General features: G+C 39.6%; 1 protein-coding gene across 1 annotated transcript; it reads left to right on the top strand.

The window, feature by feature from the left end:
* Positions 1-2,660: 2,660 nt before the first annotated feature.
* LOC124259394 (39S ribosomal protein L38, mitochondrial-like) lies at positions 2,661-19,382 on the top strand. The gene is given in 10 exon segments (XM_046693523.1): positions 2,661-2,848; positions 3,382-3,525; positions 4,102-4,310; positions 12,467-12,585; positions 14,436-14,594; positions 15,621-15,714; positions 15,716-15,758; positions 16,901-16,988; positions 17,627-18,293; positions 18,377-19,382. Coding segments are annotated over 9 exon segments (1,224 nt in total). The 5' UTR covers positions 2,661-2,691; the 3' UTR covers positions 17,838-18,293; positions 18,377-19,382.
* Positions 19,383-20,637: the final 1,255 nt, after the last annotated feature.

Consider the following 20,637-nt stretch of genomic DNA (forward strand, 5'->3'; position numbering starts at 1 on the left):
ACAGACACATATTCCTCACTAGCTCTTCATCAACTGTTTCAAAGCCTTCATCTAGCAGCTCCTGTATTCTCGACATCATCTGTTTAAGTATTTCCTCATCTACATCATTCGCACTCCTCAGACTAGCAGCGAGTGTGGCGAGACTTTTAATGTCCATGCGTCCTATCCTGGTTTGAATCCTATCAAGAAGCTTGCTCACAATCTCGTTTTTCTCCATGCCCAAATACTTTAGATGCAACAGCAAACTCAGGCAGTCCTCATGGGGAATCTCACATGATCGTACAGTTAACTCTCTTAGAAACTCTTGCATGGTCATATGATCAACCACAGGACCGAGGAATGTTTTCACTTCCTTATTTAAAATCATCTGCATCAGTGTTACATCAGGTGAGTTGAAATAAAGCCAGGGTACACTATACAGCTCCCTGTATCTGGCTTTTTGTATGGCTGCAACAATATTGGAGAAGTCCTTCCCAGTAAGTCTACCTGCTTTCAGTTCTCTTTGAATATAATGAAAGATTCTTTCTATTCCAAAATTAGCATCAGGCGTTACTGCATCAGTTGTAGTTTCCTGAAAAACAGAATGTTTTCGAAACATGGACACATGGCTAGCTTTCACCCTATGCCTTTTTTGTAGTGTCCATACATGTTTAGTTTGAACGATGTTGGTTCCAAAGGGAGATAATTCTCTTGCAATGTTAATGTGACACTGTGACGGTCTGTATCTTCTACATATCCCAAACAGAGCTTGCATGTCGGGACACTGATAAAGGTGTGTGTCACTTGCAGTTCATGTTGCTGGAGTAGAGGACTTTACTGTTCAGCCAGCAGTGGGGCTAGCTTTTCAGAAGTGAGTAATCCTTTGGGTTGGGGTGCAGTGCCCTTGTTGATAACTCTGCATCAATGCCTCTGATCATACAGAGGCTCTTACATACTCCTGCCCAACATCCTTATAGTTTACCTGCAATATTAAATAAGACAGTTGCCACTTTAAATATTCACTTGCAGAACAAATGCTGAAGGTGAGTGAAATGGGGCTTAACGTCGTACTTAAGAATATTTCACTCATATGACTGACTGACTGGCTGAGTTTGGTTTTACGCCGCTTTTAGCAATATTCCAGCAATATCACGGCGGGGGACACCAGAAATGGGCTTCACTCACTGTACCCATGTGGCACTCATATGACAATGTGCAGGCATGTGTATGTGTGGCTGCTTGTACTAGCCCAGACTGAAGCTGATTTTATAGTGCTAGCTCACTGAGATACCATGCCACAGTTAAGCATGAATACCCTACTCAGACACATTATACTGACTCCGAGCCAACCAGTCCTTGTTGTACCCATTAATGCCGAGTGCCAGGCAGGGACCAACAAGTACCATATTTCAACGTCTTTTGGTATGACGCAGCCAGGGATCGAACCCGTGACCTTCCGCTCTGTGGACATGCTGGAGGAACATGATAAATAATGAGTAAGTAAGTGAAGCTGAAGGGATCGTTGTTGGCACAGGTACTACAGATACTGAAACATACCCTAAACACAGTCAAAATACAGAAATGTACCCGGTACCCTAAACGTCAGATGAGCCCTTATTCCACAACCCAAAACCTTATGCAGCTTCCCATTCAACTGATTGCGAGTAGTGTTATTCAACACGAAATATTCTGTACTGTGTATATATGCTCGTTTCTGATATAATGCAATCAAATAAATTTAATACAACAGTATGACAGTTCCGGTCAAGAAAAATGGCACAAAGCAGAATGGACTCATCCTAGGTAATATTTCTGTATTTTAAGTTTGGTCTAGGGTACGTTTCTGAATGACTTCAGATGACTGGGCCAATGCAGGCAAACAATAAAAACACAAAATGATCGTCTGTAATAATTTCTTCTATATTTCCTTTGAAGTTGCAATATTTACCACGTTTTTGTTGCATCATTCTCAGTTTGTTTTTTTAACAGACAGGTTTCCATACCAGCAGTCATGGCACTCTGCATGAAAGAGGCTTGACTGAGATAGTGAGACGCACACAAGGAATAGATTAGATACATACTGTCTCAAGTTTCTGCCCATGTGGAGAACAGAACCTAGATCTTCAGACTGGCTTTACCACTGGGTGACTCAATGCTCCTCAGCTCATTAGATCTAATCTGAGACCGGGAACAGATTTCATGGTAACCACGGCTACACCGATTTCAATAAGTTACGTAAGTACGCGATACCTAAGCCTCACAGGGACGTGACAATCGACACACGTGATGGTGTTTATTGAATGTGATTAGTTTATCGAGTGTTAAAGAGAGCTTCGAAGGGAGACAATTTGAAATATTTCTCGCGTGTACTGCAACCAATATCACCATTGCATGGACAAAGTATCGCCTTAATGGATAATGACAGCCATCATAATTACTTCTTTTTCATATAAACAAGACAAAAATGCAATGTTTACTTTTTCGGTGTTCATGATCATTTCTCATGATAACTGCACTTTATGGTAGAAATCCGCGCGAGTGTTGTTCAGGTGTAATAATACTCGATAAAATCGCTGTCCGCACGCTTGTCGTAAGAGGCTCTAACCCGCGCGTGCTACCACCATCCCTTTTCTTAAAGTCGTTTATCATCGCAAACACTGTTCGGAGCATCCATGCTTCGCAAAGTATTTCAGAGTGACGTCCCTTTGAAACATGGCGACGTCCTTGGTGTCACTCGTGCGATGTAATGCCGTTAAGTTACTTGCAAACAGGGCATGCATTACTTACCAAACTGTACGATTCCGTCGTGCAAAGAGGGTCTGGGGAACAAGTTACGAAAAGGCAAGAAGTTACGAGGAAAGGATTGCAGGTAATGCAGCTGTGCGTTTGAAATCATACACTCAAGATGTTCGACTGTGTTGGAAAATCATAACAAAATTATAATACCTCCAAATTTGGTTTGAAACCAAACGCCTAGTGTTCGACATGACCTTTGACTCAAAACCCCCACTGCGGGTCAGAAAATTGATAAACTAGGCCCCGGTTTAGTATCCACACACCATATAACATGTTATATAAGTAGGGGGTGTGGATACTAAACAGGGGCCTATTTTATCGATTTTCAGACCCGCAGTGGGGCCCTATGCCCATTTCTGCTGTGCCAGCCATTATTCAGCTAAAAGCCGTGCGAAACTCAACTTGCTCTCTACTGATCAAGCATTCTTATATGTATCACACAGTCAGGCATTTTAATTTGTGACATTGTCATGCCAGTTATTCATTGCCCGTGGCTGCAATAACAACGTCATTGCATTTATGTGGTGTTAATTTTCTCAATATTATCATGTTATATTGCCATTTTAAAAACAATATCATTAAGAAACACAATACCTATTGTTTCAGAGCTGAAAAGTCAAGAACCGATCTTGAACCAAGGCATAAACATTGGGTTTCCCCTTAGAACAGCCAGTTTCAACCCTGACCAACTTCACAAGGACTGGCTGAAGAAGAGACAAGGAAAAGAACAGCAAGCTCGGAAAAGGGATTGTACGAATCAGTATTTGCAGTTCACCTGACTGAAAGTCACATGGGCTTATGTGTGGACATGTTTTTCATGGGTCATTAGCCTTTAATCCTTTAATATTTTGAACAGCACCTCTGAAACTATAAAACCTGTTTAGCTGAAACTAAGTATGAATTATCCCAGCTATGGTGTCTTGAAAATTTGATCATTTAATCAATTATTGTTATGTTTATGCCACATACAAAAAATACTTATTTCAGAGGAACGTGATGGTCAATAGGGTTTCTCTCTACTAATTGGGGGTGCAGTTGACCCAGTCAATGCTGTCACAATTCGTTGGGCAAGCCAGAAAGATGTGTCTTGGTTTGACTGTTACACACTTGTGCTCATGGGTTTCTCCGAAGTAGCTAATGACTTCTATCACTTACGGCTTTTCCAAGTTTCCATGAAGTTTACTAACATGGTATAACTGGAATATGTTAAAAGAGGTTTTAAACCCAACTCCGTCAATCACTGACTGTGTCAACTAATTTTTAAATCCTATATCCATGATATTGGTTAGGAAAACCCCATGAAGAGTTGATTATATTCTGTTACAGTAATTATCTCCCTGGAGGATGTTAAAGCAAAATGGCAGGAAGAACAGGGCAGCAGACATGTCCACCAGATAGCGAAACACTACGGCATTTACCAGGACATGTTTGACCATGCTTTCTTCTACCCAGCAACAGACCTCGACATCAGTTACGACTACGATGAGGACTTTGTCACAATGGTCTGCACAGGAAACAGGATATCACCAGCAGATGTAAGATATCCGTTAAAAATCCATTATTTCATAAAATCATTCTCATGCCATATGTGCATTGTAACCTTTATACATTACCTTTTTATTACATATGACTCAATGTCCTTTATGATATGGCGTTCTTCTTCGAGTTTGTCAATGTTTATGTCACACATGATTGTATAATGTTAAATGATAGTATGTCCATTATCATGTTTATGTCTGTATTGGCAATGATTGTACAGTATAAGTTGTTCACTGGTCACGAGGGGGGCATGGGTTGACGTACCCTTGATGTTTGTATATGACAAACCCGGGACCCGTCACACTTGAACAAGTTCAAGATAACTTACTCAGCGCAATTGAAAACATGAAAGCAGAATTAGCTACCGCCAAAAATGACCTAAGTTCACAGATCTCCTCTCTTCGGAAAGACATTAGTGCTATTAGTTCCAAGTGTGAACACCTCGAACACTCTGTAACAGATATTCGTGGAGATATAGATATTATCAAACAAAATCATGATATTGTGAACGATGACATTGATGCCCTCGTGGAGAAAGTCGATTCTGTGATCGAAAACATGTCCAACGTAGATACCGAACTAGACCGGCTGGAATCTTACAGCAGACGCGACAATATCATAATTCATGGTATACCCGAGGCTGACGGCGAGGAGAAGTCTATGACATGCAAGCAGACAGCGTTATCCACTCTTAACGAGCACGCTTACTTTCAAGACGTGGGAACGCCTGACGCTATCCTCGCATTACATAGGCTTGGCGTTAGGCGGGTTAATGCTACCAGACCTCGACCAATGATTGTAAAGCTGCACATGTCTGACGATAAGGTGCGCTCCCTGAAAGCAAGACCGGCATTCAAGGCAGCGGGACTTGGTATCTTCAGTGACCTAACGTCACGTCAACGTCAGCAACTTCAGGCTTTGAAGGGGACAAACATGTTCGGCTATTTCAAGAATGGCCAGCTGGTGACAGTACCTCGCTCAGCCAGTGGAGCTACCGGATCCACCAACGTACGGGATACCAGAGTTCTCACCCAAACGAGGAAACGGCAAGCGAGGCCGAAATCAACCCTGCCGTAGGATTTGGGCCGAGGCCCGGATCGTATATCACAGGGTACTGCATAGATACTTTCCATTTCATGAAGATGATGATGTTAGAATTGAAAATCGGAAGTCTCACGATACATCTACAAACAAATTTGGCCAGAAACTTTTAGATATATGTTACGCATTGCAATTGTTTATCGTTAATGGGAGAGTATATGGCGTTTTACAAGGGGAATATACATTTTGTGTGAATCAAGGTGCTAGTGTCAATGATTATTTTATATGCTCACCCGATTTCTTCCAGTACATAGGCAGGTTTAATATTGGGGATCGGCATGAATCTGACCATTTACCTCTTGAATTAACTTGTAAGTTCCCCAATATTAATCATAGCATGAACGATGATAACGGGTCCACTATTATCAAACGACTTGTGTGGAATGATAATTTTGCAAGCACTTTCTTATCGAACGTGAAAGAAAACATAACTTCGTTTGGAGGAATTCTACTCGAAACAATTGATACAGATGTAATTGGAGCCATAAATGACTTTGTGGAACTGTTATCGACTTCAGCTAATTGTATGCTCAAAAATGTCAATCGCAAAGACCCGAACAAATACTGAAATACAGATTGTAGAAATGCGCTGACGCAATGCTCGTAAACATCTTCGTAGATTCAGAGTGACTCGTAGTAATTATGATAGACAGAAATATTGGCGAAAGTAAAAATAAGTATAAAGCTTGTTGTCGAAAGTATTAGTTTGATATGAGAATCCAGACAAGAAAGGTTAGAAAGATCTATAAACAGCCCGTCTGCATTTTGGAAAAGTATCCGCCATTTACAAAAAAGAAATACGTCCGGAAATAGCATAACTAAAACTCAATGGTTAAATCATTTCAAAGATGTATATTCAAACGGTGAGATATTAGACTTCGACGATGAAATTAACACTGTAGATTCCAATAATGACTATTATACAGAAGTAGATCAACTTGTACTAGACAGTCCTATTGCCGAACAGGAAATATTAGAAGCGATAAATCATCTTAAAAATGGGAAGGCTGCTGGACCTGACTTTATCATAATAGAAATGATAAAGTGTTTTAAATTCGAAATTATGCCGTTCCTTACGAAATATTTCAATAAGCTGTATGAACATGGAATTTTTCCCTGCAGTTGGTCAAGCTCTATAATAAATCCACTTCATAAAAGGGCTTACAGAAACGATCCAGATAATTATCGGGTATATCATTAATGAGTATCTTGGGAAAGTATTTACGATGATATTGAACAATAGACTATCAAACTGGGCTTAATATGTGTGATAAGATTCCTGAATCCCAGGCAGGATTTAGAAAGGATATTCTACCACTGATCATATATTTACTCTGTATGCACTAGTCCAAAAATCACTATCAAAAGAAAACATAAGTTGTACATAGCATTTGTAGATTTTAAAAGGCATTCACTCAGTCAATCGCTTTTAAATTATGGCAGTGTTTACGCAAGGCAGGTTTATTTAGGAAAATGGTTAGCATTCTCAAATCAATGTATTCTAACGCTTCGATCTTGTATGCGTTGCAAAGACGGGTTACAGATTTTTTCGATTGCCCACTTGGTTTAAGACAAGGTTGCTGCTTAAGTCCACTCCTATTTTCCTTCTTCATTAGTGAATTATATCAATGATATCAATTTAGCTGGAAAACATGGAATCCAAATGTACCCAGATCTTGTAGAAGTCCTAATGCTCCTTTTGCTGACGACGTTATTTTAGTTTCTCGATACTGTGGTCGGTTTACAAAATCAATTAAATATCTTAGAAAGTTATACTAAAGAATGGAAGTTAACAGTAAATTTAAGCAAAACAGAAATTGTGATATTTAGGAGGGCGGTCCCGTACACAAACTAACGCTGGTTTTTGATGGTCAGTTGATTACTGTATCCGATCAATATTCTTACTTAGGGTTTTTGTTTTCAAACAGAATGAACTTGAATAAATGTGCACATAACTTAACTTTTACGTGGAAAAAGGCTTTAATACAAGTTTTATCGGTTTTATACAAAGTTGGAACTATGTCACCCAATGTGTTTTTAAGATATTTAATTCTCAGATTCAACCCATTTTATTATATGGATCTGAAATATGGTGTTTTCAGCGCTTTTGATTGTATTGAGAGAGTGCATCTTTTAGCCTGTAAAAGTACCTCAATGTAAGCTCAAAGACACCTAACTGCATGGTATATGGCGAATGTGGCAGATTTCCTTTGTATATCAATTCTCACATAAGATGTTTAAAATATTGGTTTAAGGTTCTAAATATGCACGAACAACGTCTGCCAAAATTAGCTTACAATATGCTTTTAAATCTGGATAATTTGGAAAAACACACTTGGGTAACTGATATCAGAAATTTATTATTTTCTCACGGTTTCGGTTCCGTATGGTTGAACCAAACAATTGGCGATGTGAACTGGTTTTATTAATGAATTTCGTGTTAGATCCATAGATATGTTCAATCAAGAATGGAAATCCACCCAAGATTCAAGCTCACGATATGAATATGACAGGACCTTTAAAACGTTACTCCAGCCAGAAAAATACTTATCAATAATTACAACATATAGTTTAAGAACAATGTTCAGAAAGTATCGTTTAGGTTTGTTATCTTTAATGATTAATGAGGGTAGAAAAACCTCTGTCCAGAAAGAAAGTCGATATTGTCCTTTATGTAACGTTGGAATAGAAAATGAAATTCATTTTACCCTGATATGTCCTTGTTATCACGAATTAAGACAGAAATATATACCGCACCATCTTCTTGCAAAGCAGCCCCATTATGCATATATATCTTTGTTACAAACCAATAATGAAAATATTCTTGCTCAATTGTCCTTATATATAAAATATACATTAGCTAAAAGAGATCTTCTTATAAAGCGAATTGTATACCCTTAAATATATATGTAAATATCCAGAATATTCCTTTATCACTGTAACTCTCATGTATATGGGCCGGAGGCCTTTCATACAATAAACATCTTTTGACTTTGACTTTGACATCAACACATGGGCCCCGAGGGACCAGTGAACAACGTATTTATCTTACCGAACACCTTAATGTTAATTTTGAATTGTTTGAAGCACAGGTACAAATCCTTTTGTAGCCATCGCTAGATTTTCCTGACAAGAAAAACAGATTTCGAGTTATCTCCCTTTCATCGATTTGCATTCGCAAAACATCGGTAATTTCCGTACATTGTACGTGATTCAATGTTATTCGAGATAAAGAATTGCTACCACAAAGTACCAAATGAGGTGCAATTGACAGCGGGGTACATTGAAATGTTATTCCCTTGCAAGCAGGGTACATTGAAAATAATAGAAGAGCGCTCAGCCAATCTGAAAGTGTCATTTATGTGTAAAGTAAGATAAATGATGATGTAATCTTCTTGATCCTGCAGACTTTAACAGGGCATTAGTCTTATGCTAACTTCTGTTTGTCTCAAACTGTGGATATTTCAATGCTTCCACTTAAAATGTCATCAATATGTTCACACTTATGAGGTTTAACGATATGGTGCAGATATGTGCAATGCTTGGGATTAACATTTGAATTAATCTAAATACTTTGGGATTCTACTTTTCTGTATTAAAAACTGAATAAAATAGCTATAACACTGGTATAAATTCATGGGGGTCTTAGTTTAAGAGTTTTATTTTGAGTGTGTATGTTAGCTTGTTCATGATATGGTACAAGGGAGACAACTGTTACCAGTACTTGGGGGAGTGAAAACATAAGGTGGGGAGGTAGGCTTGAGTTTTAACACAAATTTCTGATAAGTTGATGAGCAACTGATTTGTAATTTCATGTGCAGTAGCAATAGAACCTTATATGGCTGAATGTTTCAATTAAGTGATCTAACATTTTTCTCCATAAGAAGATGGTTTGTTGCTGATTAACTAATGCTGTAACGATGCATCGAACTATCGATGGATTGCAATTGTTGAGTCTCCGATAGCAATTAGCCGATGGTAGAAACGAAAAACTATTGATGCATCGTTAGTATGGGTGACTATCGATAGTTTAGTAATTGACTTCGGTTGATAAATGTGCAGCGCAAAAGACAGGAAGCACTAGATTCGTTTGATTTGATTCATTAGAACTTTTTAATTTAATAGTGTAATCTAAATACGTAATTTTTGGGGGTATAAATTATATGGTAGCTTCCCTGAGGGCTGATAGTTAGTATTATTGACAGAAATGCATTATGCTTTTTAGAGAAATGTGGTGTGACATTGTGCCTTTAAAGGTCACATAAACCCTAGGGGGTAATAATACATAAATCACTAACTGGCATCGTTATAAATGAAACCCCGTCATTAAAACTACTCATTTCGACCTTTAATTGACTTAAATCGACCTTTTTGACAACAGTGCACAATTCTCACCCGCGAACGAAATTTCAACCAATCAGAGCGGCGCGCCTCTGTGACGTCATATGAGGAATAGCTTTGAGGGCCGATGCAGAATTCATCTACATTTTAGGGGTTAAATTATCCTGTTTACAGGCTTGTATAAACCTGAAATCGTGACAATTGTTGTGGAAAATGAAAGCTATATGTTCTCACAATCTACTGGCATTTAATTTTGTCTCCTGCTTTGCCTAGTTTCCGAGTTACAACTTGTTTTCATAGACGCTTCTGTCACAATTGATTGGTGTCGTTAGGCCCTATTTGTGTAATGACTGATCCAAATTGATCCCATTTCTGTGTTTTTTTACCTCGATATTTAATCATGTCATGTAAAAATCTGTTTGTATTCTCAACACAGTGTCGGCCCATAAGTTTTCACATGCAATACAGCAATTAATACTCCCTTGTTGTAACCCGTGTTAGGTGGTATAAACCTACACATGTTATTTGTCACCATTCACTTGATGGTCAGGTAATGAATTTATAACAGGTATAATTAGTGGTAACACACTTAGATTACCCGACAAAGGTTCCCATTTGGCATTTCTTGTGTCTGGAGTAAATATTCAACATTATGAACATCGATTAAAGGATTAACCGATAACACGCTGATTGATTAATTACTTTTATCTTACACAGCGGAATTGTCAAAAGGTAGTGTTTATGTATGTAGATTTACTAATCTATACTGAATACACTCTGCCGTGCCGGTGTCTGCGTAAAAACAACGTCCTTCTTTCAAAGGATTAACCGGCAATACATTGATTGATTGCCATTATTGGCTAACTAAATTACTGTTTTTAATGAAAGGCGGACATTATGCAATTAGTTGCCAGGTGTGCTATCTTGGGTGACCAATGAGACTATACACCAATACCTGAAAAGATTTATCACTTTTTCGTATATTAAACTGTTAAAAGACACATCATTTGGAACAGTTTTGTGGATATTGATGGATACATTCCTCAAACAAGGTAATGGCCTGATATTGTTCCTATAACTTTAATCTGTTTTAATTTTAATATTTGCATTTTGTTTTTTAATCATTTGTCGTAGCATTCAACAGAATCATTGTTTTCGCCGTGAAGTGTAATGAGACAGACAACATGCCCTAGGGTGTGTGTGCGAATTATGATTCACATTGGAAAACTATAAAATGTCTAGATATTACAGTTCTGTTATAAATTCACTATAAGTATCAGCAGATCGTCAGCTTTTTATTTAGTTTCAAAATGCATAAAAGTATGATAATAAACTAATTAGGATTATAAGACCAAATATAAAGACCCACATTGACTAGTATCTACATACTGGTGAGTGGACATTAACCATGTGAATGTAGCAAGAAATTTATCGCGCAGTGGCTACCCCACCGCCCCCGATTCCGTGGAAGAAATCGTTATGTTATAAGTTGTGTCATGCAAAATACTTTTGGTTATGATTCGAATACATATTTAACTACGAGTAGAAAGTAGTTTTGATTTTCTAACTTGATGAAAACAAACTATAATCTCATTAATTCTAACAGACTTTACGATTTCCCAAAATGGCGGCGCCCTGTCGGGAACATCCGCCAGTCTGAGGATAAATGCTATTTAGGTTTGTTTTCACCGAGTTACAAAATCAAAACTACTTTCTACTGGTAGTAAAATATGTATTTTATTGATGGCCAATAGGATTTTGTATGACATAGCGTATAACATAACAATTTCTCTCCTGGCAGCGAGGTGGTGTCAATATAATACTACTTACAATATTATTGTTACTTCGACCACAACCTCACTTCCGAGGAAGAAATCGTTATGTTACAAGTTGTGTTATGGAAAATCTTTATGGTCATCAATCATATACATATTTTACTATAACTAGTAAGTAGTTTTGATTCTTTAACTTCCGTGAAGCGATCTGAACACAAGTAAGATATCGTTTCAGGCTTCCACAACGCTTTCGCCAGCACTCACAAACATAACCCATTTAGCACGAACTGCGGGATCCTGTGGAAATCTGTGCATGGTGACACCATCGCCCGACCCCTAGGAGCAATTGACTACAAAGCAACGATTCGGCATGTCGTCGTTCATGTCGAGAAATCATCGAAATGATGAGCGTGCTACACACTTTCTATACAACTAACTGCAAATCGTTCCTCATATGACGTCACTGCAGTGCTCTGGCGACAGAGTTACGTAACCTGTCTGTGGTTTCGTTGGCGGGCGAGAGAGAAGCAGGCGACTTTTTGGCAACTTTTAATTGCTCGGTATTAATTAACCACAAGTTTTTAAAGAATAAATTTGGTGTTCCGCATAAGACTAACCACAAATCTTTCATATGTAATGGTTAAAAGAGTAACAAAAAAAAAAGTTTAGTGGTTCTTTAACGTACATCTGGTACAAGTTAAACTATATTCATTGGTGTATGTGTATCAAAATTATTCAACTTAACTTCATGCAACAAATTGTTTTGAGGCTGAATTGTGATTGTTTTTGTGTAAGTAAAAGTGTCATGAAAATCGCTGAATCAGCAAATGTCATGACAGGGTTCTTGTGGCCGTTACACATTCTGACTACGTTAAAAAACTTTTCAAAGACCTTGTCAATATTTCAGTGAGCTACAGTGCCTTTGTGTTTTCCAGGCTGCTGAGTGCCCACATGTGACGTACGCGAGTGATGACAAGTCGTTGTGGACGCTGGTCCTGTCCAGCCCCGATGGTCATATAGATCAGGACGATAAAGAGTGTCTACACTGGATGGTGTGAGTACAGAACGGGTGCTCTCTGACCCGGGATTGCCAGGGCCACACACAGTAGTCCTTGCCTTGGTTATGTGATGAAAGTCATTAAATCGTGATAAACAACTCTTATGCTGCAACAAATTCACTATGAGTCAAATGCCATTTACATATGTACATATGGTTCTATTCATCAAATTTGTGAGTTAATTGTAACAGCCCTATAATGTCCACATGAATACAAAATCCCACATGTAACATATGTTAATCAGCAACTGTAAGTTAGAAATATATGTGTTTGGACTGGCTAGTTTAAAATATGAAATATCGGTATCTGGTGTCAACATTAGTGTTCTTGTAACTTAATTAATGGAAAAAAATTGGTAGCATATTTGTGATATAAGGCATGAAAACTGACTGGTGTAGCTTCTAGCCAATTGTCTATGGGCTTGATGATTTTACTTCATCATTACAGATTGCGGTAAGAAGCACTCATAGACTTGTCTGAGAATGGATTAATTTGATTCGAATCTGGTGCTCAGATTCATTGACTTCTTAAGTGGCATTTAGAAGCTGGTATGATACAGAGGATTCATTGACTTGCGAGTGAACATGGGAAGCTGTAACAGTCATTGCTCTGTCAGTTGAAGACTAATATCTACAGGTCATCGTGACACAGTTGGTGTCTGAATGACTCCAGTTTCTATATCTCTGGAGCTCTGGAAACCTCATCCTCGATAATCTCCAGGGTATACGTTACGATAAATCTCCACTATACCCTGGATGCATCGTTCCCGTGATTATATTACCTCCCTTGGCTGGCTTTTTTATCCAATCAGGTGTCTACGCTGGGAAGTTGAGCGTACCAATCACAACTCACTTTCGCTTCTTTCATCAAACCGATTAAACTTGACAACATGAGGTACTCTGAAAGAGGTAGAAAGAGTTCTTGCATATATTTTTCAAGGTTTCAGACCTGTCAATTTGTCTGTATGATATCCCCCAAAATCTGAGTCGCACTGCGAACAAACCTTCACGGCTGCGACCACTATCTTTGTTGACACTGGCAAGCTCAGTTGTAACGGCAGCTTTGCTGATTGGCCACTGCGAGAATGCGGAGCCACAAAGGGAGGTAATAAAATAAAGAGCCGTAGATGCATCCAGGGTACTAGTGGAGATTTATCGTGACGCATACCCTGGAGGTTATCGAGAATGGGGAAGCCTACAATAATTCTTGGGTTGTATCTCATGGTTCTTGCAATCTTAATTTACTCACCCTTGATTTTCATAAACATTTTACAAACCAATCAAACATCAAGAAGGAAATAGGTATGGGAGGTGGACATGTCGCCATCCTTTACATGGTCTCAAGGGCTCTTGTTAGCATGTCAGTTTTTTGTAATGTTGAATTTCTCACAATGTCTATCTTAATCAGTGGGACTGGCCACCATGGTGTTGATATTACAAACCCCACACTGAACCTGGTTTAAAACTCACATTTTGATTGGTACTTTAGCCTGATTATTGCAGCATGTCAAACTGGCAAATGGAAAACAGGGTGAATAAATGGAGATGGGGGTAGCCTAGTGGTTAAAGCGTTGGCTCTTCACCGAAATGCTGGCACAGGATAGGTACAAGGAACTAATGTATGAAGCCCATTTCCGGTGTCCCCTGCTGTGATATTGCTGGAATCTGGAATACTGCTAAAAACAACATAAAACTAAACTCACTCACTCACTCACTTCAACAAACGAGACAAAAGAAATATTTGCAACCAATTCAACAAACTGACACATGTTGTGTGGCACAACCAGCTGATAATGTGTGATATGTTGTTTGTATAAATGTACATCATGATGTATTTGTTTTCCCAGTGCTAACATCCCAGGTAATGATGTAGAGAAAGGGGAGGTAATCTGTGACTACATGCAACCCTTCCCTCCAAAAGGGACAGGGTATCTCCGCTATGTATTCCTCCTCTACAAACAGTCAGAAAAACTTGACCTCAGTCAGATGCAGAGGCCATCAAAATGGTAAGAATTTATGTTTCAAGCATGTCAAGTGCTGATAAAAAAATTCTTAAAATGAGGGGTGCTTTTCGGGATTTGTAAATCCTTGTTTAAGGATAATGACAATGTGTTGAAAACATTGATTTAAATATAAGGTTTTAATATGTTCTATACTACATGAACTGGGATTTATTGGATAAAAGGGCAGTATACATGATCTGCTCTGTAAGATGGTGTAGAGCCCTAGATTAAAATAAGTTCCCAGCAGGTCTCTGCGGGTCTCTGCGGGTAAGTTCCTTGACAAAAATATGGATGCTGTCGTGGATCATTGCACATGTTGCTGAATAACTTATAGCTTTGGCTGGATCAAGGGTCATGGTAGAGTTCTCATTTATCAGTGATTTTAACTTTTTTATAAAGGTAGAGAACCAATTGAACAGTGCTTAATAATGTTTAAGTTTGAAAGCTGATTAATTTCAACAAAGCTGGGATACAGTTTTTCAATAGTGAAATAGTCTTGGCTCATCCAAATTGGCAGTCCCTCTGATGCTAGGCTTCCTAACACTGTTTTCTGTGGTGAGTGAGTGAGTTTAGTTTTATGCAGCACTCAGCAATATTCCAGCTATATGGTGGCGGTCTGTAAATAATCAAGTCTGGACCAGACAATCCAGTGATCAACAGCATGAGCATCGATCTAAGCAACTGGGATACGATGACATGTGTCAACCAAGTCAGCGAGCCTGAACACCTGATCCCCTAAGTTGCCTCTTATGACAAGTATGGTTTACTGAAGATCAATTCTAACCTGGATCTTCACAGGTCTTTTCTGTGGTGGCTTAGTACATTTTCCTTACACCATATAGTTAATGATAATGATAACTACACAGCAACAGTTTCTCCCTTTCACATGACACAAATGGCAACAGATTAGAAATCTGGTATGCTGTAGTCTCTCTTTAAGAGATGAAATCTCAGGTTTGAAACCAGCATTGATCATTTCAACTTGTGTTCACATGAAGTGAGACAGTGCATCAGTTTGTTCTGTTTCAGCCTGTCTCTACAAGAGAGGACGTTCAGCACTCTCAGCTTTTACTCGGAGAGACAGGACGTTCTGACACCAGCAGGGCTGGCCTTCTTCCAGTCGGGAGTGGGACCCATCAGTCAGGGAGTTTTTCCAAAATAAACTAGGTAGCTGGCAACTTAATTCCTTTTGCTCTTTTACAATTATTGCTGCCCCTTTGTCAGGATTGTGGGTTAGAATAGATAACTAGGCAAACGATGTCGAATGTCCAGTGTGTGATATAGTTTCCAAATGTTGCTAGCCAGTCAGGCTATCTATGCCACTATGCCTGTACTAGCCCACAAAATAATTCATTAGCCCGAAATTTGAATGTAAACACAGGTTTCATTATTAAGCTGCTAATATGATGAACATTTTTATCAGGCCACCATCTTGCATGATTTAAAAGTGTGTTATAAATTAACAAGTCGGAGAGAGTGATATATTTACAAAATGACCCCATGAAAATTCACTGGCCAGTCGGGCCAGCGACTGTCGAGATTTACTGGCCCGATTGGAATTTTACTAGCCACGGGCTAGGGGGCTAGTGGCTATTCACACACTGCGAATGTCGTATGGATTCTGGCTTAGAATAGGTTCCTTGGCACCATATGCTGAACCTTGCAATGGATTCTGGATTAGAATGAGTAACTAGTCAACTGCTGTTGAATGTAGCAGGGATTCTGCTGCCTTAGAATAGGTCCCTTAGCAGCATATGCTGATCCTTGCAATGGATTCTGGATTAGAATGAGTAACTAGGCAACTGCTGTCGAATGTCGCAGGGATTCTGGATTAGAATGGGTCCTCAAACAACTTGTTTGCATATTGTACAAGGTAAATATTACAAGAACAGACTTAATCCTTTTATCCGCCTGTTCGTCTATCCTCTCCTCAATGGTAACACATTTTTGCAATGAAAATTTACACAGCTACTGGGTCACAGTCTCAAGTGAGATTTCCAAAGAAACATTTTCCCATAATTGTATTTCCAGAGTTACCCTCTCTTTTACCATGCTTTATCATCCTATTTCTAGTGCATGCTTTTAGAAAAATCAGGATTGAGGTAAACACCTCAAATTCTAAGAAGGTGTAGAGCCAGTGATAATGTGTAATCACCGGTTTGTCTGGTCCAGGCTTCATTATTCACAGGTCACTGTGTCATGCGGGGCTATTTTTTATTTTGTAGTTACTCATAAAAGTATTTGTAATTTTACTATAACGTGACTAGTCTTTTGTTCATCTGTCATCTGTTCATTGATATTGTTTGCAGAAATGCCAGAACCAGCGTTTGAGTTCATGAACCCCCCACCATACCATCCGAAACAAGTGAAATACCCACACAAAGAACCATTTAACTTGTGAGTATGCCCGTGTAGCTCTGATTTCAAGGATTGAAATAGGACGGTGTTCATCATTAATACCTTACAGCATAGCTATAATGTGAGGTGAGGTGAAATTGGGGTTATCGTCATGTTTGAGAATATTTCGCTCATATGACGACGTGCATGCATGTGTATGTGCGGCTGCTTGCACTAGCCCAGATTTAAGCTGGTTTTATAGTGCTAGCCCATTGAGATACCATGCCGCAGTGAAGCATGAATACCCCACTCAGACACATTATACCGACTCCGAGCTGACCAGTCCTTGTTGTATCCATTAATGCCGAGCGCCAGGCAGGGACCAACAAGTACCATATTTTAACGTCTTTTGGTATGACGCGGTCGGGGATCGAACCCACGACCTTCCGACTCTCCGAGCGGACGCTGTTACCACTACACCACAGAGGCGGTTTAATGTCATGTGACCATATGTGTGTGACATTTATCGGAGCATGTTAAGACTTTTCTCTGATACTCCATGGCACTGATAAGTTATTTTCAACAGATGGTAGAAGCAGTAACTAACCTCTAAACATTATAAATACAATCTTTAAAGTTTCATATTTACACACATTGTTATGAAATGTGAACTATGGTGTTCTTTTGTGTGGTTTCAGATATCTAGATCGGTATAGACACGTGAAAGATATCAACGAAGAAGTCTTGAAAGAAAAGTTGAAGAGAATATCCCCATTCAGGCCAAACAAACCGAAAGCTTTGTACCCAGGAACTGTTCCTTTGCCAAAGTCGATGCCAAGCTGGCTGAAAACACGAACCAAGAATATTCGGTTTGGTCGGCACCAGTGGAAGGGACTACCAGGAGAGTAGAGTTGTGATGTTGCCATGGTTACAGATTTATAAACAAAAGAAGAACCCTTGGACTCTAAATTGTCAGAGTTTCGGTCGACTTTGAGGTAATGGTACCTGCATTGCAAAAGACAGATGAAGGAATGTATAGAAGAGGTTGCAGATTACAGCACAGCGAGGAGTGAAATATGACAACAAATACCTTTAGTGCTTGTCCACCATTAATGGTTTGACAAGGACACCAGGATATTTCATACTACGTACACACACCTTAGTATGTTGTTTGCTGTGTCATGCAATCAGGAACTAGTTTATGATAGATATTTGGTACTACTGTTGGCTTAGTAGTTGAAGAGTTCTTTCATCATGGGTTACAGCCACCATATAGCTGAGTGTGGTGTAAAACTCACTCACTCTCATCATGGCAACGGTTGGGATTTATTCCCCACATCGTTGCAATGTATGAAGCCATTTTAGGTGGCCCCTGATGTGATATGGCTGAAATATTGATGTAAAACCATCTATTCCCCACATCGTTGCAATGTATGAAGCCATTTTAGGTGGCCCCTGATGTGATATGGCTGAAATATTGATGTAAAACCATCGTATACTCCCCAGATCACTCATGATATTGTTTAAGTTGACTCACAAATAGAGAGATAAGTTTAAGCTGAAAAACATATTTATATAACTGGGAAGATGTATTTAATTCAATATGGAACTTTCAGCATGCCAGGAACGTAAGATCTTGGGTTTGAATCCCAAGTTTGCCCAGGTTTTGTTTTCTGGTATGTTGGACCATATCCATGCTCAGTGGTTTCACCTGCATCATTTGCGCCTTTCCTCGAACATCAATCTTACATCCCGACATAAAACTGAAATACGGTTCAAAGCAGTGATAAACCCAGCTCACTCACTCACTCTGTGGGATCATTGTTGAAGGGACTCATTAACATTCAGGGACAGTGGGGTAGCTCAGTGGTTAATGTGTTCGCTCGTCATGCTGAAGACCCGGGTTCGATTCCCCACATGGGCACATTTCTGTCATTCCCTGCCGTGATATTGCTGGAACGTTGCTAAAGGCAGTGTAAAACTTAACTTACTCGCTCACTCATTACTATTCATGATAAGAGATAAATATCAGCTGTTGACACTTGACAAGTCATGCTAGTGAGGCTGAGAAGACATGAACTGGGGCGGTGGGTAAGCCTAGTGGTTAAAGCGTTGGCTCGTCACGCCGAAGACCCGGGCTCGAATCCCCACATGGGTACGATGTGTGAAGCCCATTTCTGGTGTCCCCTGTCGTGATGTTGCTGGAATATTGCTAAAAGCGGCGTAAAACGAAAACTCAGTCAGTCAGACATGAACTGTTACCTGTCTTACATGAAGTTGTGGACTACAGACAAGACGGTCAATGATACTTGACCAGATGTTGTTCCTGAGGAAACTGCGAAATATGTGTGCCATTGTGCCAGGACATTCAGGGTTATGTTAAGTTTGCCTGAAATCTCTGAATGGAATCGTGTGGACAAGGATGTGATGCCATGAATAAAGTGTGGATGTGTTTGTTTACAAGTGTTCGGCTCATGTTTGTTTCCACATTCACATTTCTGTCTTGTCTTGGGCCAAATGGGGTGGGGAATAGGTCTCTGTATCATAATGGTCGCCACAAGACCACAGTACTGAGCTTTGAATTGTCAGGCTGAGAGTCCAGCCTGATCGTAGATCAATGACATGGATCACTGCTCATTGTGTCAGTCACTTGTTTGAGTGAAACAGCAATTTACAGACCACCAGCATGCTGACCCTTGCCTTAAACAATGTTCACCAACTCTTGTTGTTTATTTATGCTGCACTCACCAGTGTTCGTCCTCCAGGACCACAAAAACATGGTCAAGAAAACAGTGAGTGATTTAATGAGCCTCGATCTCGGGATATGAAGACATTCATCGAACATGTCAGCCAGTCTTAACTTCCTGATCATTGTATACCAACTGCGTAAATGATGCTCATCATGTTGATCACAGGATTGTCTGGTCCAGACTCAATTATTTACAGATCGCTGCCATATAGCTGGAATATTGCTGAGTGTGGTGTTAAACAAACCAACCAACGTTAGTTAGCAAGCTTGCAGGACAAGTTCTAACCTGTAACGTTATGAGCCTCACAGTTGGTTCACTCTACTGACCTACAGACCAACCAACGTTAGTAGCAAGCTTGCAGGACAAGTTCTAACCTGTACCTTTAGGAGCCTCACAGTTGGTTCACTCTACTGACCTACAGACCAACCAACGTTAGTTAGCAAGCTTGCAGGACAAGTTCTAACCTGTACCTTTAGGAGCCTCACAGTTGGTTCACTCTACTGACCAACAGACCGGAGCCTCACCAACGTTAGTTAGCAAGCTTGCAGGACAAGTTCTAACCTGTAACTTTAGGAGCCTCGCGTTAGTTAGTTGGTTCACTCTACTGACCTCTACAGACCAACCAACGTTAGGTAGCAAGCTTGCAGGACAAGTTCTAACCTGTAACTTTAGGAGCCTCACAGTTGGTTCACTCTACTGACCTACAGACCAACCAACGTTAGGTAGCAAGCTTGCAGGACAAGTTCTAACCTGTAACTTTAGGAGCCTCACAGTTGGTTCACTCTACTGACCTACAGACCAACCAACGTTAGTTAGCAAGCTTGCAGGACAAGTTCTAACCTGTACGTAACAAGTTCTGTAGGAGCCTCACAGTTGGTTCACTCTACTGACCTACAGACAAACCAACGTTAGTTAGCAAGCTTGCAGGACAAGTTCTAACCTGTACCTTTAGGAGCCTC

The sequence above is a fragment of the Haliotis rubra genome, unplaced genomic scaffold, assembly GCF_003918875.1.
Source record: "Haliotis rubra isolate DU_JTF1 unplaced genomic scaffold, ASM391887v1 Scf72, whole genome shotgun sequence".
Taxonomy (NCBI): Eukaryota; Metazoa; Mollusca; class Gastropoda; order Lepetellida; family Haliotidae; genus Haliotis; species Haliotis rubra.